Below are 18774 nucleotides of genomic sequence, written 5' to 3'. Positions count from 1 at the left end.
CTCTCACTCCCTCTTTCTCTGCCCCTCCCCTGCTCATTCCCTCTCTTTCAGGATAAATAAATAAACTTTAGAAAAAGCCTGCTTTATAAAGATAAGATTCAAGATACGTACAGCTGAAGTCATAATCCATATGAATTCCTTCTATCATAAAGGAATGGATTTCTTGATAAAGGTGCATTTCAAAACCGGCCTCATTCTATACAGAAGAAATAACATGGGTATATTGGGACTGCCTATATATACACAAATGCTTCTTTTTATTTCAACTTCTCAAGATTGCCTGTTTCCTCGGGTTCCAACGCAATCATTTGTGCTATGCTTTGGGCCGCTACAGGTTACACTAAAACTGTACAAAGCTTTGTGCTGTACTTGCTTCCGTAGCGCTTGGAACGCCTTTGAGACATTATCTCATTTTGTTATGGCCAGTTGTGTTATGCTTACCCTCAGAAATCACTGTTAACACCAGCCACCCTCTCTCCTGAGCTCGTGAGTGGTTTATGGGGCTGAAAACGAATCCATCAATGCACATGAATCAAATGCAGGAAACCAGTACTCATTGTTGGAACAACAGACCCTGGGCATTAAGTCACTTATGACTGGAATTTGGTTGATCACAGGAGAGGAGAGCTTAATGGTAACAAGAATGCTGTAACCTGATTTTTCAAAGCACTTTCATTTAATCACTTTCAATTCAAGGAGTGACCCGATTTTAGATGCAATGACCGTGACACAAAAAGAGAGTTTAAGTGTCCTGCCCAGGATGGTCAACCTAGAGAGGGACAAAATCATCTGAGCTAAAGCAGTACTTTCTGCCTTCTCCCCTCTCCCTCGCCATCACCCAAGTCCACTTCTGGTCCCGGTAATATCATCCTTTTTCCCTCACAGCACTTCGAAGTATCTGAATTGTTTTGTTTACTCACCCTGTTCTCTTGTTTTTGTCTATCCCTCGAATGAAAACCCTGTGAGCACAGGAACCTTGCTGTTTTGTCACTCAGGTGACCTCAGTGCCTAGGGCATCTCTTGTGTTCAATAAACGTACCTAGCACAGAATAAGAGCATCACCCCTTGCTCAGCAAGTTCTTTTGAGTGAATAAATGACCACAACTGGAATCTCCAGAGAGCAGCGATTTTCCAGCCACGCCCACGGATCTGGGGTGGGAAAGAACACTCGAGAGAGGGAACAGCCACCTCACTACCAAATGCCTGGCCTGGTTAAAGAAGCGAAGATATGGCAATGACTACAGGCCGGGCTGATTCCAAAGATGAAGAGAGGCGAGGCCACTGGCTTCAGTCCTTGAGGGATCTCGTTCCCTGAAAAAGTCTCTGAAGGAACATAATTCTCGGGGGCCGCTACAACACGAGCAGTACACACAGCTTCTCGGCCAGTTCTCCGTCCCTGCCCCATTTTTTTTTTTTTTTAAACGTTTATTTATTTTTGAGACAGAGAGAGATAGAGCATGAACGGGGTGGGTCAGAGAGAGAGGGAGACACAGAATCCGAAACAGGCTCCAGGCTCTGAGCTGTCAGCACAGAGCCCAACACGGGGCTCAAACTCACTGGCCGCGAGATCGTGACCTGAGCTGAAGTCGGACACTTAGCCGACTGAGCCACCCAGGCGCCCCCCCCCCCGGTGCTCATTTTTAGTAGCAAATGAAGTTCAGGAGCAAGGTGACAGAAAGCAGTGAGTGATAAGCGATAGCAGGTCACTCATTTGGGCTGTGGCCTGGGGGCAAAACTCAAGTAATCAGACTGGCACTTCCCCAAAAGGAAAAGTTATTATATGACCCAGCAATTCCACTCCTAGGAACATACCTAGGAACATACCTAGGAACAAGAGAACTAAAAACATACGTCCACACGGAAACCTACACATAAAGGGTTATAGCAACATTACTCATAATAGGTGAAAAGTGTAAACAACTTAAATGTCCATCAACGGATGAATGGATAGATGAAATGTGATGTAGGCATACAATGAATATTATCCAGCCATAAAAAGATAGGAAGTACCGATACCCGCTGCAACAATGACGAGCCTTAAAACCATTGCACTAAGCTAGTCACAAAGGGCCCCATGTTACGTGAACGGTCTAGACGGGGCAAATCTCCTGAGACAGACACGAGGTTGGTGGTTGCTCGGAGCTGGGGGATAATGGCCACCAAACGGGTACAGGGATTCTTTCTGGGTTCATGAAAACGTTCTGCAAGTAGACAGTGATGACGATTGCCCTTTAAAGGACAAGGATTGCCCTTTTAAGGATTGTATCCTTTAAATGGGTAAATGGTACGGTATTTGAAATAGATCTCCACGCAGCAGTTATTAAAAACAAAGACAACAAAACTCATGCAATAACCAAATCCTTCTGCAGTCTGCTGCGGATGGGGGCAATGTTGGAGCCTCCCATCCTTCCCTCATAAAAGGAGAACAACTCTGCCTATGATACCTGGGGTTTTGTGGAGGTGACTGCCACCCTCTCTTACTCTCCACGCTAGCTTGCCTTGCTCCGTCAGGCTTGCTTTGGTCCTGTCTTTTGTCTTCATTCCTTTAACGGACTTCTGCAGAACACCTACTATGTGCCAGGTGCTGTGCAAGGCGCCGGCCCTACAGACGCAAGTCGAGCTGGCTTTGCCTTCAAGAAGCTACCACTTTCATAATTATTCATGCGACCACAGGCCAGGAAACAGCAAAAGGAAGAGTCGTGAGTGGTTTTCGGTGATGGGTTGTGGGCAGAAAAGAATTTTCCGTAGCTGGGCTCCAGAAAGGTAGACTCACGTCCATACCGGAAAAAGCACACACAGGTCTGGTGTGTGAATATCTCAAAGGCAGGGTGGGGCGGAGTGTGCAGGAGGAGGGGGAGCCCCAGGAGCCAAATCAGACAGGAAGCTGGAAGACACAAAACCCCTCAGGCCATGAAATAGTGCCAGCATTAGCCTTAAATTCCATCTGGCAGTACTCTGGGTGTTTCCATTTTGTTTATTTATTTTAATTTTTTTTAAAGGAAAGAGGAGATGGGGGAGGAGGGAGAGAACTTAAGCTATTACTCAGCATTTCCACCCTGTTTAATGTTTGCAAAGTACTCCTGCACTCACTTAGTCCTGAACTGCCTGAAATAATAAAGGAATTTGAGAACCCAGCCAAGAACTCGAAGTACTTAGGAGACATAAGAACCTATCACTGCATCTGGCAAGGTGGGCACTATTAAAAAAAAAAAAATTAATCCCAGGGGCCCCTGGGTGGCTCAGTCGGTTAAGCAAGCGTCTGACTTCGGCTCAGGTCACGATCTCGAGATTGGTGAGTTCGAGCCCCGCCTCGGGCTCTGTGACGACAGCTCTGAGCCTGGAGCCTGCTTCGGATTCTGTGTCTCCCTCTCTCTCTGCCCCTCCCCTGCTCGTGCTCTGTCACTCTCTGTCTCAAAAATAGATAAAACATTTTTTAAAAATTAAAAAAAAAAAAAGTAATCCCCTAAAATGAGCACTATATAAAGACATAATCCAATACAATAATCTCCATAAAACCGACAGGCCTCTTGGTGGTGGTAAAGGAACTCTGTAAACTCATGTTCTAAGTCTGCCCGTTCATACCTTGACACACACCAGGTTTCAAATGGGCACAGACATCCTTTTTTGACGTGAAAGAGTCCTGCGGCACCCCAAATATTTTATGGTGGCAGTTAACAAGAACACCAGCTTCCTGAGGTCAGGACTGGAGCACCGGGACCATCATACTCAAGACGCAGCATCGATGAAGTGACAGGTATTTGTGTGACTGCCTATCAGCTGGGCCAGGGCCAGCGCCAGCGAGCTGCAAAACACCGGGAGCACTGTGGCTTTTGGCCTCAAGCTCCAGAAGGTACTTGAAATGGAGGTGCTTGCGGATCTGGATTATGTTTCAATCCAACCAAGCTCAGTGACCTCCTCGGCTGGCTCCAGAGGAGTACTACCTTGAGGAATGTCCATGGGTCAACTGGGAAACCACTCGGTAAAGACAGAGCACAAATTTAAAAGGACCATTATAGGAGTCCTAGGAGGACAGAGCGCTTCAGTGAGCGATTCCAAAAAACTATGTTCGGGTCACGTAACGATGAAAAGAGAGCGTTGCAAATGTATTCAAAAGACATCACCTACTTTATTTCCAGTCAACTCTCCGCTCTTCCCTCTTACACTCCACAGGACACTTGGAAAAACTTGACAAAACCCACCACATGCACACATACTGCAACTCTACTATGGTCAAGCGGGAATTACCAGGTCTAGATCTCAAAGAGATCAAACCTTAGAGAGACGAGGCCAGCGTGTGAGGCTCCTCTCTTCTTGGGGCAACTGCTGAATTAAGAAAAGTTTCCTGAATGGCCGAGCAGCGTTTCTGATGGCCTGGTGGGTCCAGGAGAGCAAAAATGGGGAGTCCTAGACCGCCAATGAGTTGGCTGTAATTTCAGACAAACTAGACTAAGGAAAAAAGCAATACTACAGACAAAACTAACGGTAAAAAGATTTAATAAACAGGAATTAAAAGGTCAAATTGTTTAGAGGCGCCTGGGTTGCTCAGTCAGTTGAGCGTCCAGCTCTTGATTTCAGCTCAGGTCATGATCCCAGGGTCGTGGGATTGAGCCCTGCATCAGCCTCCACACTGAGGGTAGAGCCTGTTTAAGATTCATTCTCTCTCTCTCTCTCTCTCTCTCTCTCATTTCCCTCCACCCCCTGTTCTCGGCCCCTCTCCCCTGCTTGCACTCTCTCTCTCTCTAAAAAAATTTAAAAGTGCAAATTGTTTCAGTATAACAATTCTAAAATTGTACGTACCTAAAAATAGGTCTGAAAATATATAAGGCAAAAAACTGACATCACTGTAAATCATCATCATTGACATAAACTGTAAGCATGGTGAAAGACTGAACACTGTTCTCTGATGGAAAACGGAGGAAAACAAGGATGTACAGCAAATTTGAAAAAAAAAAATGATAAAGAAATAAGAATCTAACCGCCATCCACAGAACTCTCACCCCATGGTCCTAACATACATTCTTTTCAAGCCTATACAGAAGTTTCCAAAACCAAATATATGCCTTCTGCCTGTACAATGCAAAAATGTGTAACACAGATACTAGCTAGAATGGATAAATCTGGCCCCTGACAAAGAAGTATGACCTAGTAAGGCCTGAGGGGACTGTGGTTTCAACAAGCAAAGCAGTCTTGAGATCAGACAGTAAGTAGATTGTCCCTTGTGTCTTGGTGATTTAGGGACAACATGGAACCGATGTTGGGCTGGACCTGAGATGGCGAGGATGAAAAGAGCAAAGAGAGGGGGGTGTGGGGAGAGTCCGCACGGCCCTCTCCCCCTTCTCCCTGCCCCTGGGAGCTGCATGGCTGTGCTTTGAGTTGTGTGGAAGGGAGAGGAAACCCTGGCCCCCTGCCTAAACATACGGGGAGGCAGCAGGGATAATAGAGTCTTCTATGCAATCAGGCAGAATGACTTAGCTTTTCTATGGCCAAACCCTGCTTCCTTTTCCCCTGGCTTCCCAGCTTTTCTCCCCCATTCTAGGCAAGTGCATTAGATTCCTATTGGCCACCTTTGCTATTCCGCCATCGCAAGCATTTACATGGGTGAGGGCAAGTGTGGATCCTGAAAATCTAGAGATCCTGATTCTAAGAAGCTTCACCCTATGAGAAAAGTCTTCCTTGCTGCCCACCTTCTTCCTGCCTTACTCTTCAGAGGGAATAAACGGGCCCCGAAAATTGGTCTTTGCTTTGATCCTCAACTTCGGTGGCCTGGACGCATGTTGGTGGTACTCTGGGATTTGAATTAGAAATGTGGATACGTGGAGGGGTCCTGCTGGGATTCAAGCTCCACTGAGATGGAGCTACAAGCCTCGGGTGGGGTGGGATGCGGGGGGGAGTGGGCACGACCTGTGCTTTTCAGACAAACCAGGCGTGCTGAGTTACTTCCCTACAGCCCACTGACAGGTTAACTGGACCACCTCCCTAGCCTGACCTAATTGCAGGAAATATACTAGGGGGCTTTCTGGACCTGCTGTAGCCCTGACCTAGTTCTGTGAAAGAATCTCAGCAGCACCAGTAAGTCTCTCCCTCATTTCTCCCCCAATCTGGCAACATTTAGTGCTGAGTAGAAAGAGCCACTTAATCGGCAGTGTTTCCTTTGCGCGGCAGCCAATCCAGGGTCCCACGTGGCTCCTCCCGGGCCAGCACTGTGTCGGATCCTTCTGCATCCGCGGCTTGGGGTTCAGCTATTCATATGCTCTGACGTTCTGGGGTCCGAGCACGGTGGCACTCATGTATTTGGCTGGCTGTGTTGGAAATCACTCTCAGCACAAAGTTGTAGAGCCTAAGGACTTCCTGGGTTTTTTTTACTAGCACCATTTCAGGAAGTAAGGCACGTTGATGTTTGCTCGAAGTGCCTTATTAATAAGTAACTTCCACTGTGCTTCCCTTTCCCCGTCTGGCAGGAGGCCATCCAGACTTACCCTCATACATCTCCAGGATGTGAACCGTGTCTCCGATCTCCAAGGAGAGCTCCACATCTTGAGAGGCATTGTAGTTATAGATCGCTGGAAATGAGAAAGACACGGGGGAAATGGCATCAGTGGCGGTTAAAGTACAAGTCACTGCACAGCACAGTCAGTGGTTAATGAATTACTTATGGAACGAACCGCCCTCTATTTAATGATTTTGCGTGAATCACCCACTGTAAAGCAGAGGACATCCTCCTAAACCCCCGTTACTGGTAACGTACACTCATTCTTCCATCCGGCAAAAATTGGTTGGCTGTCTACGACACGTTGTGTTCGAGGCCGGGGACAGAGACAAAACCCACAGGTGGGGTCCCTGCCCCAGGGATTTTTAATAGTCCAGTAGAGGGAGGAAGATATTAAATGTATTATATTACAGAAACAACTACTTCATTTCAATTGTGGGAAGAGTTATGAAAGAAAACACCAGGCTACAATGAGAATGCAGTGCGGGTTTCTGTAGGTGGGTCCCTTGTCCATCAGACAACAGCCAGCCTACATCACCACTGAGCTCAAGATCTCTAAGACACAGAATGAGCCATCTCCCGGCTTCGCTGGCACCGTAATTGGGAGTCAAAAGGCCACTTTGAGTCCCATCTACCCTGTAGGAGCAGACTAACGCACAGTGCAATGTGGAGACGGCCATCTTTTCCCAGGTCTGGGCGTCCTGGGGAAATGGATCGCCCAGCACCTCTGCATCAAGGTGACCTCAATCACCACATCCTCAGGACTGGCAGTGACTGGGCCAGATTATGGAAAATAGGCTAAGTCTTATGATTCAAAAAGACGACAACCCCGTCTTAAGATGGGTAAGGGCTCCGAAGAGACATTTTACCAAGAATCATATACGCTGGCTAAGAAACACACGAAAGGGTGCTCATCGTCATTAGTCATCAAGGAAATGCAAATTCACCCCGGCAAGACACCACTTCACACCCACTAGAATGGCTATGGGTTTCTGTTTGTTTGTTAGGTTTATTTATTTGAGAGAGACAGAGAGAACGCGAGCCGGGGAGGGGCAGAGAGAGGGAGAGACAGAATCCCCAGCATGCTCCGAGCTGTCAGCACAGAGTCTGACACGGGGCTCGAACTCACAAACTGTGAGACCATGAGCTGAGCTGACATCAAGAGCAGGACACTGAACTTACGGAGCTACCCCGGCCCCCCCGGCTAGAGTTTTAAAAAGGTAGACAACTGGCAAGAATGTGGAGAAACTGGAACCCTCACTCATGGCCGGCAGGAACGGAAGACGACACAGCCTCTTTGGAAAACAGTTTGACAGTTTCTTAAGCCACACATAAATTTCCAGTACATTCCCAGCAATTACATTCCCCTCTCACTCTGAAGAGAAATGAAAACACATCTGCGCGGCAACTTTCTGTGACTACTCCCAGCTGCTATGGTAGGCAGAAAAATAGCCTCCCAAAAGACAGTCACATCAGATTTCTGGAAACTGTGAATGCTACCTTACGCAGCAAAACATTTAGGCGCGCCTGGGTGGCTCAGGTGGGTAAGCGTCTGACTTTGGCTTAGGTTGTGATCTGGCAGTTCATGGGTTTGAGTCCCGCGTCCGGCTCTGTGCGGACAGCTCGGAGCCTAGAGCCTGGAGCCCGCTTTGGATTCTCCCTCTCTCTCTTGCTTCTCCCCTGCTTGCTCGAACTCTCTCTCTCTCTCTCAAAAATAAATAAACATTAAAAAAAAGAATTGGGGTAAGTTAAGGATCTTGAGAGGAAGAGCGTTTTCTGGATCATCAGTGTGGGTCCTAAAGGCAATCACATGTGTCCTGACAAGAAAGGGCCAGAAGGAGTTTTGGGAGATACACGGGAGAGAAGGAAATGTGAAGGCGGTGGCAAAGACTGAACCACTGTGACCTCCAGTCAGGGACAGACACAACCACCAGAGGAGGTGGCAAGAAATGGAATCTCCTCGAGAGCCTCTAGAAGGAGCACTGGCTATCAACACCTTCACCTGACACTTCTGGTCTTCAGAGCTGTGAACATAAACTTCTGTTGTTTTAAGCCACTGAGTTCCAAGTAATTTGTCACAACAGGTCACAGGAAACCAAAGTAGCAGCATTATTTACAACAGCCCCAAAGAGGAAATTACCCATCCACTGATGAACAAATGGATACGTAAAACAGGATGGATCTATATGATGGAACACTACTCAGCAGTAAAAAGGGATGAAATAAGGACACAGGCTACAACACAGGTGAACTTCAAAAAATTTATGCCAAGGGAGGGGGTGCCACCCAGGCTCCGTCGGTTAACTGGCTGACTTCGGCTCAGGTCATGATCTCACGGCTCATGAGTTCGAGCCCTGCATCAGGGTCTGTGTTGGTAGCTCAGATCCTGGAGCCTGCTTCCATTTCTGTGTCTCCCTCTCTCTCTGCCCCTCCCCTGCTCACACGCTCTCTCAGAAATAAACATTAAAAAAAATGTTTTTTTAATTATGCGAGGGGTGCCAGGGTGGCACAGTCGGTTAAGCATCTGACTGTTAATCTTGGCTGAGGGCATGATCTCACAGCTCATGAGTTCGAGCCCCGCATCAGGCTCTGTGCTGATGGTGCAACAACCCGCTTGGGATTCTGTCTCTCCTTCTCTCTACCCGCTCCCCGACGTGTGTGTGCATGCTCTCTCTCAAAAATAAATCAACTTAAAAACATTTAAAAACCATGCTATATGAAAGTCCCATACCAAAAAATCCCATATTTTAGACCTCTATTTATTTGCGATGCCTAGAATAGGCAAATCTACTGGAAATCATGTAGCAAGCAGTAATCACTTGTTGCCTGAGCAGGGGAGAGGACGAACAGCAACTGAGCACAAACAGGCACCAAGGGAGCTTTTCAGGGAGGTGGAAACATCCCCAAACTAGATTTTGGTGGTGGGTACACAACTCTGTAAATTTACTAAAAGTCATCCAGCTTGAAAGGGACGGATTTTACAGTATATAAGTCAGAGTTCAATAAAGCTGCTTTTGTCTGTTTGTTTGTTTCAGCAGGTTTGTTTCTTGCCCTCGTTCTCTTGGTAAGCGATGTACGTGGTTCTAGGAAAAAAGAATCACCTTTAGAGATTCTGTTCTTGCCATTTACCTGACGATCCAAGGAACCAAGATGTTCCCCATCCCTGCAGCTCTAACAAGCACATGAGGATGGTCGCTAACTCATCTGCCAGATCCCACAAAGGTCATTGCCAACTGTGGGTACTTCCTGCTCTTTCTTTTTTTAAAAAAAAATTTTTTTTTAACGTTTATTTATTTTTGAGACAGAGAGAGACAGAGCATGAACGGGGGAGGGTCAGAGAGAGAGGGAGACACAGAATCTGAAACAGGCTCCAGGCTCTGAGCCATCAGCACAGAGCCTGACGCGGGGCTGGAACTCACGAACCGTAAGATCATGACCTGAGCCAAAGTTGGACACAACCGACTGAGCCATCCAGGGGCCCCTTCCTGCTCTTTCTTGAACCTGTAACACATTCTGTGTCTGCAGCTGGCCCGCAGGCTTCTCCCTACATCACAGGCTGTCAGCGATGGAGTCCACACCTCTAGCCACATCTCTTCCAAGCGGTCTCTCTATTTGAAGGGACTCACCCAAAGAGTGTTCTTCTGTAGTCTTGGCACAGAAACCTGGACAAGTTATGTTGAAATGAATTTACTATTGAGCTTTTGGACTAGACAATGAATTCCGAACACGGCTTGGCTAATGAAGTGGGTTAGGAGAAACTGCACAGGATGTAAACATAGCAGTTGAGTTCCTGATGGATTCCTCGACCCACTGAAGTTCACTTCCTTCGTGCGAGAGCCAGGGGACTCAACTGTGTTGCCCACTAAGTAAATGTCTGGTTTACTATAGAAAACGTAGATCTCATAGCCTTGACTCCCCCTAGTCCCCGTTCACTGGGGACTAGTTCCTTCCAGCGGCCCCCCTCTCAGATGGAAACAGGAAGTAATGAGAGTGACGTGTCACAACGTGTTGGGTAATGACCAAGCTCTATCTCTTCCTCGTTCTTAGTTATCAGAAAGTAGGCAGAAACTCTCAAAGGCAGCATCCAGCAAAGAGCTACCAAGAATTGTTATAAACACACATACACACACACACACACACACACACACACACACACACACACCATATAGACCAATATGTTTCCTTAACTCCTAGATTCCTAAATTTTCCAAAATTATCCTGGCCTTACTCATCCACGTTAGTCTCCATCATCTGCCAAATGCTACCCTCTGCTCCAGTCAAGACTCCTACGGTCTCCCTAAAGTCTGTGTTCACTCACGGTTTATCCCTCTTTGGAACAACAGCTCATTTTTTGGATACACACACATAACAATCTGAAACTCCCATTCACAATGCTATTCAACAAGTGACTGTGGGGTCCCTGGTAGCCTACAGGAATCTCTTTCTTCTGACATCTGACATCTTTTCCTTCCGACGCAGTTTGGGTTATTAATCGCAGATAACTTTGCTTATCATCCGCCACCAATCGAAAGGAAAACTACTCACAAACGAGGACCCCGTTGCATCTTATTTTCGTCTCTTTCACATTTCCAGACCCTGGATTAGACGCAAAGAAGGTGCTCAAGGCACAAGAGTGACTTTTACAGAAGCTACCAATCGATTCGGTTACTCACTGCTTCTTCCCCAAACTTTAAGATGCTTCTGTCTTCCTGAGAAATGACAGCTGTGGTTCTGCACCGCTCAAGAGAGGGATATCAAAATCACCGCGCCTGCTGCTTTTTGCTTATTACACAAGAGAGAATCCGCCTGCCCAACCCAAGCTTGTGAAAGATTCCCACGGGAAGCACATCCCTCCCAAAATGCCTTTCGCTGCAGTAAAGTCGTCAGTTAGAGGACGTTCATCTGTTTCACATCTTCGGGCAGAAATGCCAACGAGCTTCCCGACCACTCAGGGCTGTCCTGTATTCGTTCCAAAGGTGCACTTTTGAACCACGCCCTCCCTCTCCCGCTCCTTATTACACCTCATTTCCATTGTATTGTGTACAATTTTACCTCCATACGCAATACGATAACTACAAGAAGTGCACGCCATGTACCGCAATGACTTAATGAGGAAACAGATTCAGAAGAGGCAGACACCTTGCCCCAAGTAACCCAGCTTTATAAGCAGCAAAGCTGGTAAGGGACGCAGCCCTGTGATGATGCCTTCCTCACATTTTACAAGGCTGTTCCAGAATGGTGCCTGGAAACCAAGAGTAGAGGCTCACCGATTCTCAACGTGATGCCTGCCTTAGATTTCTCTCATACCATGGGAACCCAACATCCAAAAACAAGCTTGATTATACGAATCGATGACTGGTAATCCTGTCGTCTGCTAGGCTGGTGCTGTTTTTCAAAACAGGCATACAGCTAGCGCTCAGCAGATTGTGCCTTCTCCCCTGGAATGTGAGTAATTCTTATGGAGAAAGACAGATAAAGGGGGAAATGAAGGAAACTCTGAGGGTTAAACAAAACACAATTGAAGACTCAACTATGCCACTTAGACATGCATGACCTTGAATGAGTTCCTCAGTGGGAGCCTCGGTTCCCTGTCTGTAAACTAGGCATCAGATCAGATGACTCTAAGGGTCCCTGTGGCTCCAAAATCCCCTGATTCATGAGGTGATGAAAAGAAGCAGGAGAAACAAGTTGTGCTGTTTTGAACTGGCGGGCCCACCGCAATCTCTTGTTTTGTCTGAGGAAATTAAACAAGAACAGGGAGTTGCTGAATATAAATTGCCTGGCTGGCTGCTATGCGCAAGGTTGGGAGAGACGAATTGCGAATTGTGGGGATTTCCCCCTAAGCAGCTTACTGTTTAGATCATCAAAGTATGATTTTGTACAGCCACGTAGGTAAGACAGTATGTCTACAGATGTCAAACAGCTTGCATTTTATCAAATCTTTGATTTGGCCTTTCCTTTTAAACCCGGCTTGTAGGAGGGAGGAAAAAAGAACTTTGAGGTCTTCAGACTCTGCGACAAGAGAACAACAAAATAACACCAACAGGACCCAAAATGAGGATGGGTTTTGACAATGAAAAGTCTATGTGTTACTAGTGGTTAATCTGTCTAGTGAATTAGGTTCGTTCACGAATCTTCAAATTACAAGCCCTTGAAGAAAACACAGCATGACATTTTCTATTTAGTCGTTTGGTAGAATCTACAAAAGGAAGATCCAGCAAGCCCAGAATAAGGTCCCAATCTGAGTTACTGTTCAGAAAATTGAAAAAGATGACCAAACTTCATCTTCTTCATTATTATCTTGACCTACCTACTCTCAGCCATCAGAACTACAAAAACTTAAAAAAGGCACATCTCACGTTTGATCTTTGCCCTGGAGTTAATGCGGGGATGTCCCGAATGGCCAGGTGGACTTTTCTCTTTTGCTCTTTAATTTCAGTCTCCTATAAGGACCAGAGGATCAGATTCAACAGCAGGTCTGACCCCAAGTAAAAAAATCTATGGTTTTACACTGAGCATTCCATTTAGGTTCCCAACTAATCTTTTCAGGATGAGACGCTCATCCTGCTCTACTCAGAACTCTCCACGCCAGGTGCCATCGAATGAAGATAGCAGCTTATGCTTCTCCCTAACAGCAGAAGCAGTAGAACAGTAGAACCTCCTCCCTCCACAGGAGCAGGTTCTTACGGGCTTCTTAATTCACTCTCTAGACTACCGAGGAGGAGAGGATGTATTGACCAATTCATCGGTAATTCTTTAGAAATCTCTATTTTAAGAATTATATCTGCTTGTAGGTGGAGTTGATAATTACACTTAAACTGGAGAGAGGTTTCACAGATCTAAGTTCAACTAATTTACTGATTGGCTCGCTGTTACCAAGCGGTTACTACGCGCCGTCTCATTTAAACTAATATGAAATTAAATGTACACAGGATGTTTAAAGGAGCAAAGCTGAAACAAGATTGTTCAGAAGTATGGGGGGTGGAAATCTATGATCTACAAACATGCTGAGCTTTTCCCCATAGCTTCCCCATTGAAAAAGTGAAGGCAACAGTACGTTCTTTATACGATTTTGTGAAGCCCAGAGAGGAGGAGGTATGCAGAATCCCCAGGACCGTGACTAATACCTGGCGGGCACTGAAAAAATGGCGGCCACCTTCCCTTTTACCCCTTCCCTTTTTTGCCCTGTCCAGCTTCCCACTTTGAGCACGATGGCAACCACATCCTCAAAGATGGATGGACACTATCACCCTCACCAATAAGCCAGTGGAAGTCACTCAATGAAAACTGGGAATCAGGAAGACCTACAGAGAAACAAAACAAACTAGCCCCGATAGGCCTTCCAAGGTTAAGGTTGCTGGACAATGAAGTGCAGGTGTTCCTAAGGACGGCAAAGCCGTTTTCCTACAGGAAGCTAAGAACGGAGTTGCCCTAAGAAGCAGCAGGAGAGCCAGGCACTATTTGAATATTTTAACCATTCTCCTGCTGTCCCTTCCAGCATTTCTACAGTGATTTAACTGAGGAACCAGGGTGTCAATACCCCAGATGCCTCAATCACTTGCTCACTGTAGTACCCTCAATCTGGACACAACATTGCAACGCATTCTAACATTACTCATGCCTACGGTTCTAGCAGCTTCTCTTCTTTTCCACTGATCTCTTTCTTGTTAAGAAAAAGTAAAAGAGAAGAAAACGCGAGGGCAAGTAAGGAAGGGTTTTAATGACGAAGTAAGAAAAATCTGACTAATGAGCCCAGAACACTTTCCCCCAACCAAATAAGGTATTAGTCAGGTTCTTCTTGGTATCTCTTCTTATTAAATACAAATTAAATAGATCTGAGATAAAAACGGTCAGATCTAAGATTGGGTCAAGTTTACTGCCTCTAACTTATGGACAGAAATCATAACTCAGGAATAGAGAATCTGAAGATAAAAGCCACAGATTATTGTGGAATCTAGAACAAGCATCTTAAAATGACAGGCAAAAACGTCAGTGACTCTTTTCTCCATAGAGACCTGAATTTGAGACAAAACACAGCTCACGGAGAAAAGGAATGATCCCTAACCAGGCTGCAAAACCCATTAATTTGAAAGCATCAAGCTGAAAATAAGAAAACAACCATAGAAGGTTGGGACCTGGGCATACATCTTGGCAGGGCCTGTCCCAGGGCAAACTTGGCTGGTCCCCCTTCCAGGGCCCACATCCAGGAGGGCCCGATTACATACACCACAGTCACGTCATACTGTGAGCACAGTGAGAAGACAGAGTGTGTGTATACACGGCCAGGAGGGAAGGCAGGGATGAAAAGAGTAAACAGCTAGGGAAAGGTCAGAGACCAAAGAAATCTGGGAAACCATTTGGTCAAATCTCCCTTGTTTCATAAAGGAGGAAATGGAAGCCGTGGGGTGTGTGTGTGTGTGTGTGTGCGTGTGTGTGTGTGTGTGTTAGTTGAAAAGTGATAGATGAAGATAAAACCAAATTGCAGTCAGGCCACCGAAGGTCCTTCCCACGGTCTGGCCAAAAAACTACCACCCTGGACTCATACAAGTCATCTAATCTTTTCAGGCTTCAATGTCCTCATCAATAAAGTGACATTTGTGAACTGGTATTTTACCTGCCTCTTAGGGTTACTGTAAGAAATGAAAGGAAACATAAAAATGAGTAATTTTTAGTCATGTCTTTGGAACCGTGATATTTCAGCATAAAAGACAAGTACAAATTTTAAAAAAAGGATAAATAAATCTAGGCTAATCTATTTGAATTAGAAATATCAGTACGGGGGCACGTGGGTGGCTCAGTAGGTTAGATGTCTGATTCTGGATTTCAGCTCAGGTCATGATCTCCTGATTCATGGGTTTGAGCACCACATCGGTGCTTGAGATTCTCTCTCTCCCTCTCTCTCTGCCCCTCCTCTGCTCATAAGCTCTCTCGCGCACGCAAAAAATAAATAAATAAAAATAAAAGTATCAGTATGAATTTGGAAGTTTTTCCTCCTAAAAATAATAAATATATATGTATATATGTGCATATAATAAATGTATCTGTATATAAGTACATATATACGTAAATACACACACACACATAGATGAATTTCATTTTCACTTGTGGCCATAGTGGGTCAGAGAACACATCAGGGGTCAAGTGAACTCTCTCGTCTGAAAGATCTAAACAAATAGGCAAAATATGACTCGTGGTTTTCAGGCACCCAACAGCACGTAGTGCAGAGGGATGCCCGACAGAAGAGAAACAGATGAGGTTAATCTACAGCTGCCTCTGGTGACTGCTTGAAAAGAGTCTCCAGGCAAATGTACAGGGAGAAGAAACACAAACAGACCCTGGTAGTCACCCTAAGACGAGGAAACAGAGTTGAGAATTCAGGGTCAAGGTGGCTAAGATATGCAGGACAGAGAATCAGAGGGGAGTTTCCCTCGAGTCTATCGACAATGACTGGTCGACCCGTGTATGCGAAGCAAATACCCGAGGCCAAGGAAAAGAAGCAACGAGAAAAGAACGGAAGAAGCAATTCCCATTCCTCACACAGGGCTAGGAACAGCCCTGGAAAACTCACGTTTTCCACAACCAGAGTGGAGAACTTTGTGATACGTGGCGTCTACTCTGAGTACCAGAAGCGTAGAGCCTAAGAGTAGGGTAGGCAGTGCAACCAGATTGGCCCTAAGGTAAAGGCTGTGCGGGTCCTGCCTAACTGAGACCAAATGCAAATGTGAAAAGAATAAAAATCTTCCTCATAGCTGCATCCCAGAACAAGGCTCACACTCCCAAAGAGATAAAATTTACAATGTCCCAATACCAGTTCAAGATAACCAGGCATGAAAGGATGAAAAGTCAGGAGATACACGAATCAACAGAAAAAGACCTAGAAATGGCATAGATCAGGCAACGGAGCGTGTTCCAGTTAACTAAAGGATTCGAACCATGCAAAGCATATTCTTCGACTACAATGAAAACTTATGGTCAATAACAGACATTAAAAAAAAAAATCCCAGAATATTTGAAACTAAACAACCTACCTCTTAACAGTCCCTGGAACATTCATTCGGCCATGTAATCTACCACATTAAGATGAAAACAAAGAAAAAGAAAAAGATCATCTCTACCGATGCAGAAAAGGCATTTGATAAAATCTGATATCCAGGCACGATAGAAACTGTCAGCACTATGCTACATCTACTGCTAACATCATATCAAATTGTCAAATATTAAGTGTGTTTCTGGGACGAGGCAAGGATGTCTGCTCTCATCACTTCCATTCCACATTTTAATGGTGATTCTAGTGTTTAAATAAGCGTTTAATCTAGTGTTTAACCTAGTGTTTAAATAAGGCAAGAAAAAGAAATAAAAAGCTTACAAATTGGAAAGGATACACAAAGCTGTGTTTGTTAGAAAATAACGTGATCATCTAACACAGAAAATCTTAAAGGCACTTACAAAAGAGTTACCAGAACAACCCAGTCTGTACCAATATAAAAAAATTTATTGTATTTTTCTTTAAAAAAATTTTTTTAATGTTTATTTATTGTTGAGAGAGACAGAGACAGAATGCGAGTGGATTAAGGGCAGAGAGAGAGAATCTGAAGCCGGCTCCGGGCTCTGAGCTGTCAGCACAGAGCCCGACGCGGGGCTCGAACTCACGAGCCGCAAGATCATGAGCTGAGCCGAAGTCGGACGCTCAACCGACTGAGCCACCCAGGCGCCCCTATTTATTGTATTTTTCTATACTACAACAAGCAAGCTAATAGTGGGTTGTGAGGTAAAGAGCATCTCTTCCTACAGATTCCCAGTGAAACAGCTTGGAAACCGGCGCCCCAGAGAAACTCCCGCACAAGTGTACTGAAAAATAGATACAAGAATGTTCACAGTAGCAGTGCTGGTAGCAGCAAAACCTGGAATCAGCTCAGTGTCCATTGAAAGGAAAATGGAGAAATAAATTGTGATATATTCGAACATAGAATACACTAGGAAAAACGAATGCATGCAAATTTATACACATACTGCTAACAAAATGTTGAGCAAATTAAAAAAAATCACTAGAGAAATATACACAAGATGATGCTTTTAGAGAAAATCCAAAATCCTGCGAAGCTAAATGAATTCGGTTTTTAAAATACGCACGCATATACGGTATAACCATCGGAAAAAAACCCCTGGAAATAAAACACACCAATTTCAGAATATTTTTATATCCAAGCTGGGGCTGGAGTGTTAAGACTATTAGGGGGAAGCATGGACATGTGGCTCATATCCAGAGAATCTTTTTGCAATTCATTGGATTGGGATACACAGGGGGGTTTATTACTGTTTCTCTTTATACGCTTCTCAAGTGTTGCGAATATTCTTTTATGTATGTTATACTCAATTCAAACAATGAAAACCAGTTAGATAGACAGATCTACATGTATATACACATGGGGGGGGTATTTATAATGACAAAATAAACACCTCTTTTACACAAATAATTACATGTTACCATATTCCTTCACATGTATTATTCCTGTGGTCTACAAATGTTAGCACGCATCAAAATCACCTGGAGCCCTTGGTAAAACACAGATTGCTGGGCCCCGCATCTAGTTTCCAATTCAGCAGGTTAGAAAAGGGGCTCGAGAATTTCCATTTTAACAGGTTTCCAGGTAGCACTGAGGCTGCCCGTTCAAGTCAAGACTTCAGGACCCTCTACGTTACTAGACGAGAGCCTCATAAAAACCAGCAAAGAAGAGCTAACACAGGCCTCATTTGGCAGATAAAGAAAAGTAATCTCTGAGAGATTAAGAGATCTGCGGTGTATGTTATTATGAATCATACCAGCCCTGGACTTGTCCAAATCCCAGTTCTGTATGTATTGATTCTTGGAAGCAACTTAACCTCTCGGGGCCAACAGTTCTATACCTGTAAATTTCACTTATACCATTCTTATGAGGCGTAAGGGATCATAAAGCGCTTGAATCTGTCCCTGGTATGTAGTAAACCCTGGGGACATGTTAACTAACTTTACTGCCACTAAGTTCGTAAGCGGTGGAGATGAGATTCAAATCAAGCTCTTCATTTTCAATCAGTGTCAACACAGATGCCTTTTGGTGCCATAAGACAGCATTGAGGAGTGCCACAGAGTCCCACAAATCCTTTTTTTTTTTTTTTTTTTAAGGCCGTTTTAGAAACCAGGGCGCCTGGGTGGCTCAGTTGGTTCGGCGTCCAACTTTGGCTCAGGTCATGATCTCGCGGTTTGTGAGTTCGAGCCCCGTGAGGGGCTCTGCACCGATAGCTCAGAGCCT

General features: G+C 45.1%; 1 protein-coding gene across 4 annotated transcripts in view; it reads right to left on the bottom strand.

Moving 5' to 3' along the window:
• Positions 1-18774, bottom strand: part of DOCK5 (dedicator of cytokinesis 5) — a 218451-nt gene that overhangs the window by 151311 nt on the left and 48366 nt on the right. For all 4 annotated transcript variants that reach the window (XM_078445433.2, XM_078445432.2, XM_078445434.2 and 1 more), the window contains exon 2: positions 6477-6560. In XM_078445433.2, coding sequence (XP_078301559.1) covers positions 6477-6560 — 84 coding nt within the window. The remainder of the gene's footprint in view (positions 1-6476; positions 6561-18774) is intronic.

Source organism: Panthera onca, chromosome B1 (genome assembly GCF_046562875.1).
Source record: "Panthera onca isolate mPanOnc1 chromosome B1, mPanOnc1 haplotype 2, whole genome shotgun sequence".
NCBI classification, from domain to species: domain Eukaryota; kingdom Metazoa; phylum Chordata; class Mammalia; order Carnivora; family Felidae; genus Panthera; species Panthera onca.
Note: the sequence above shows the minus strand (reverse complement) of the source record. Positions and strands in the feature narration are given on the sequence as shown.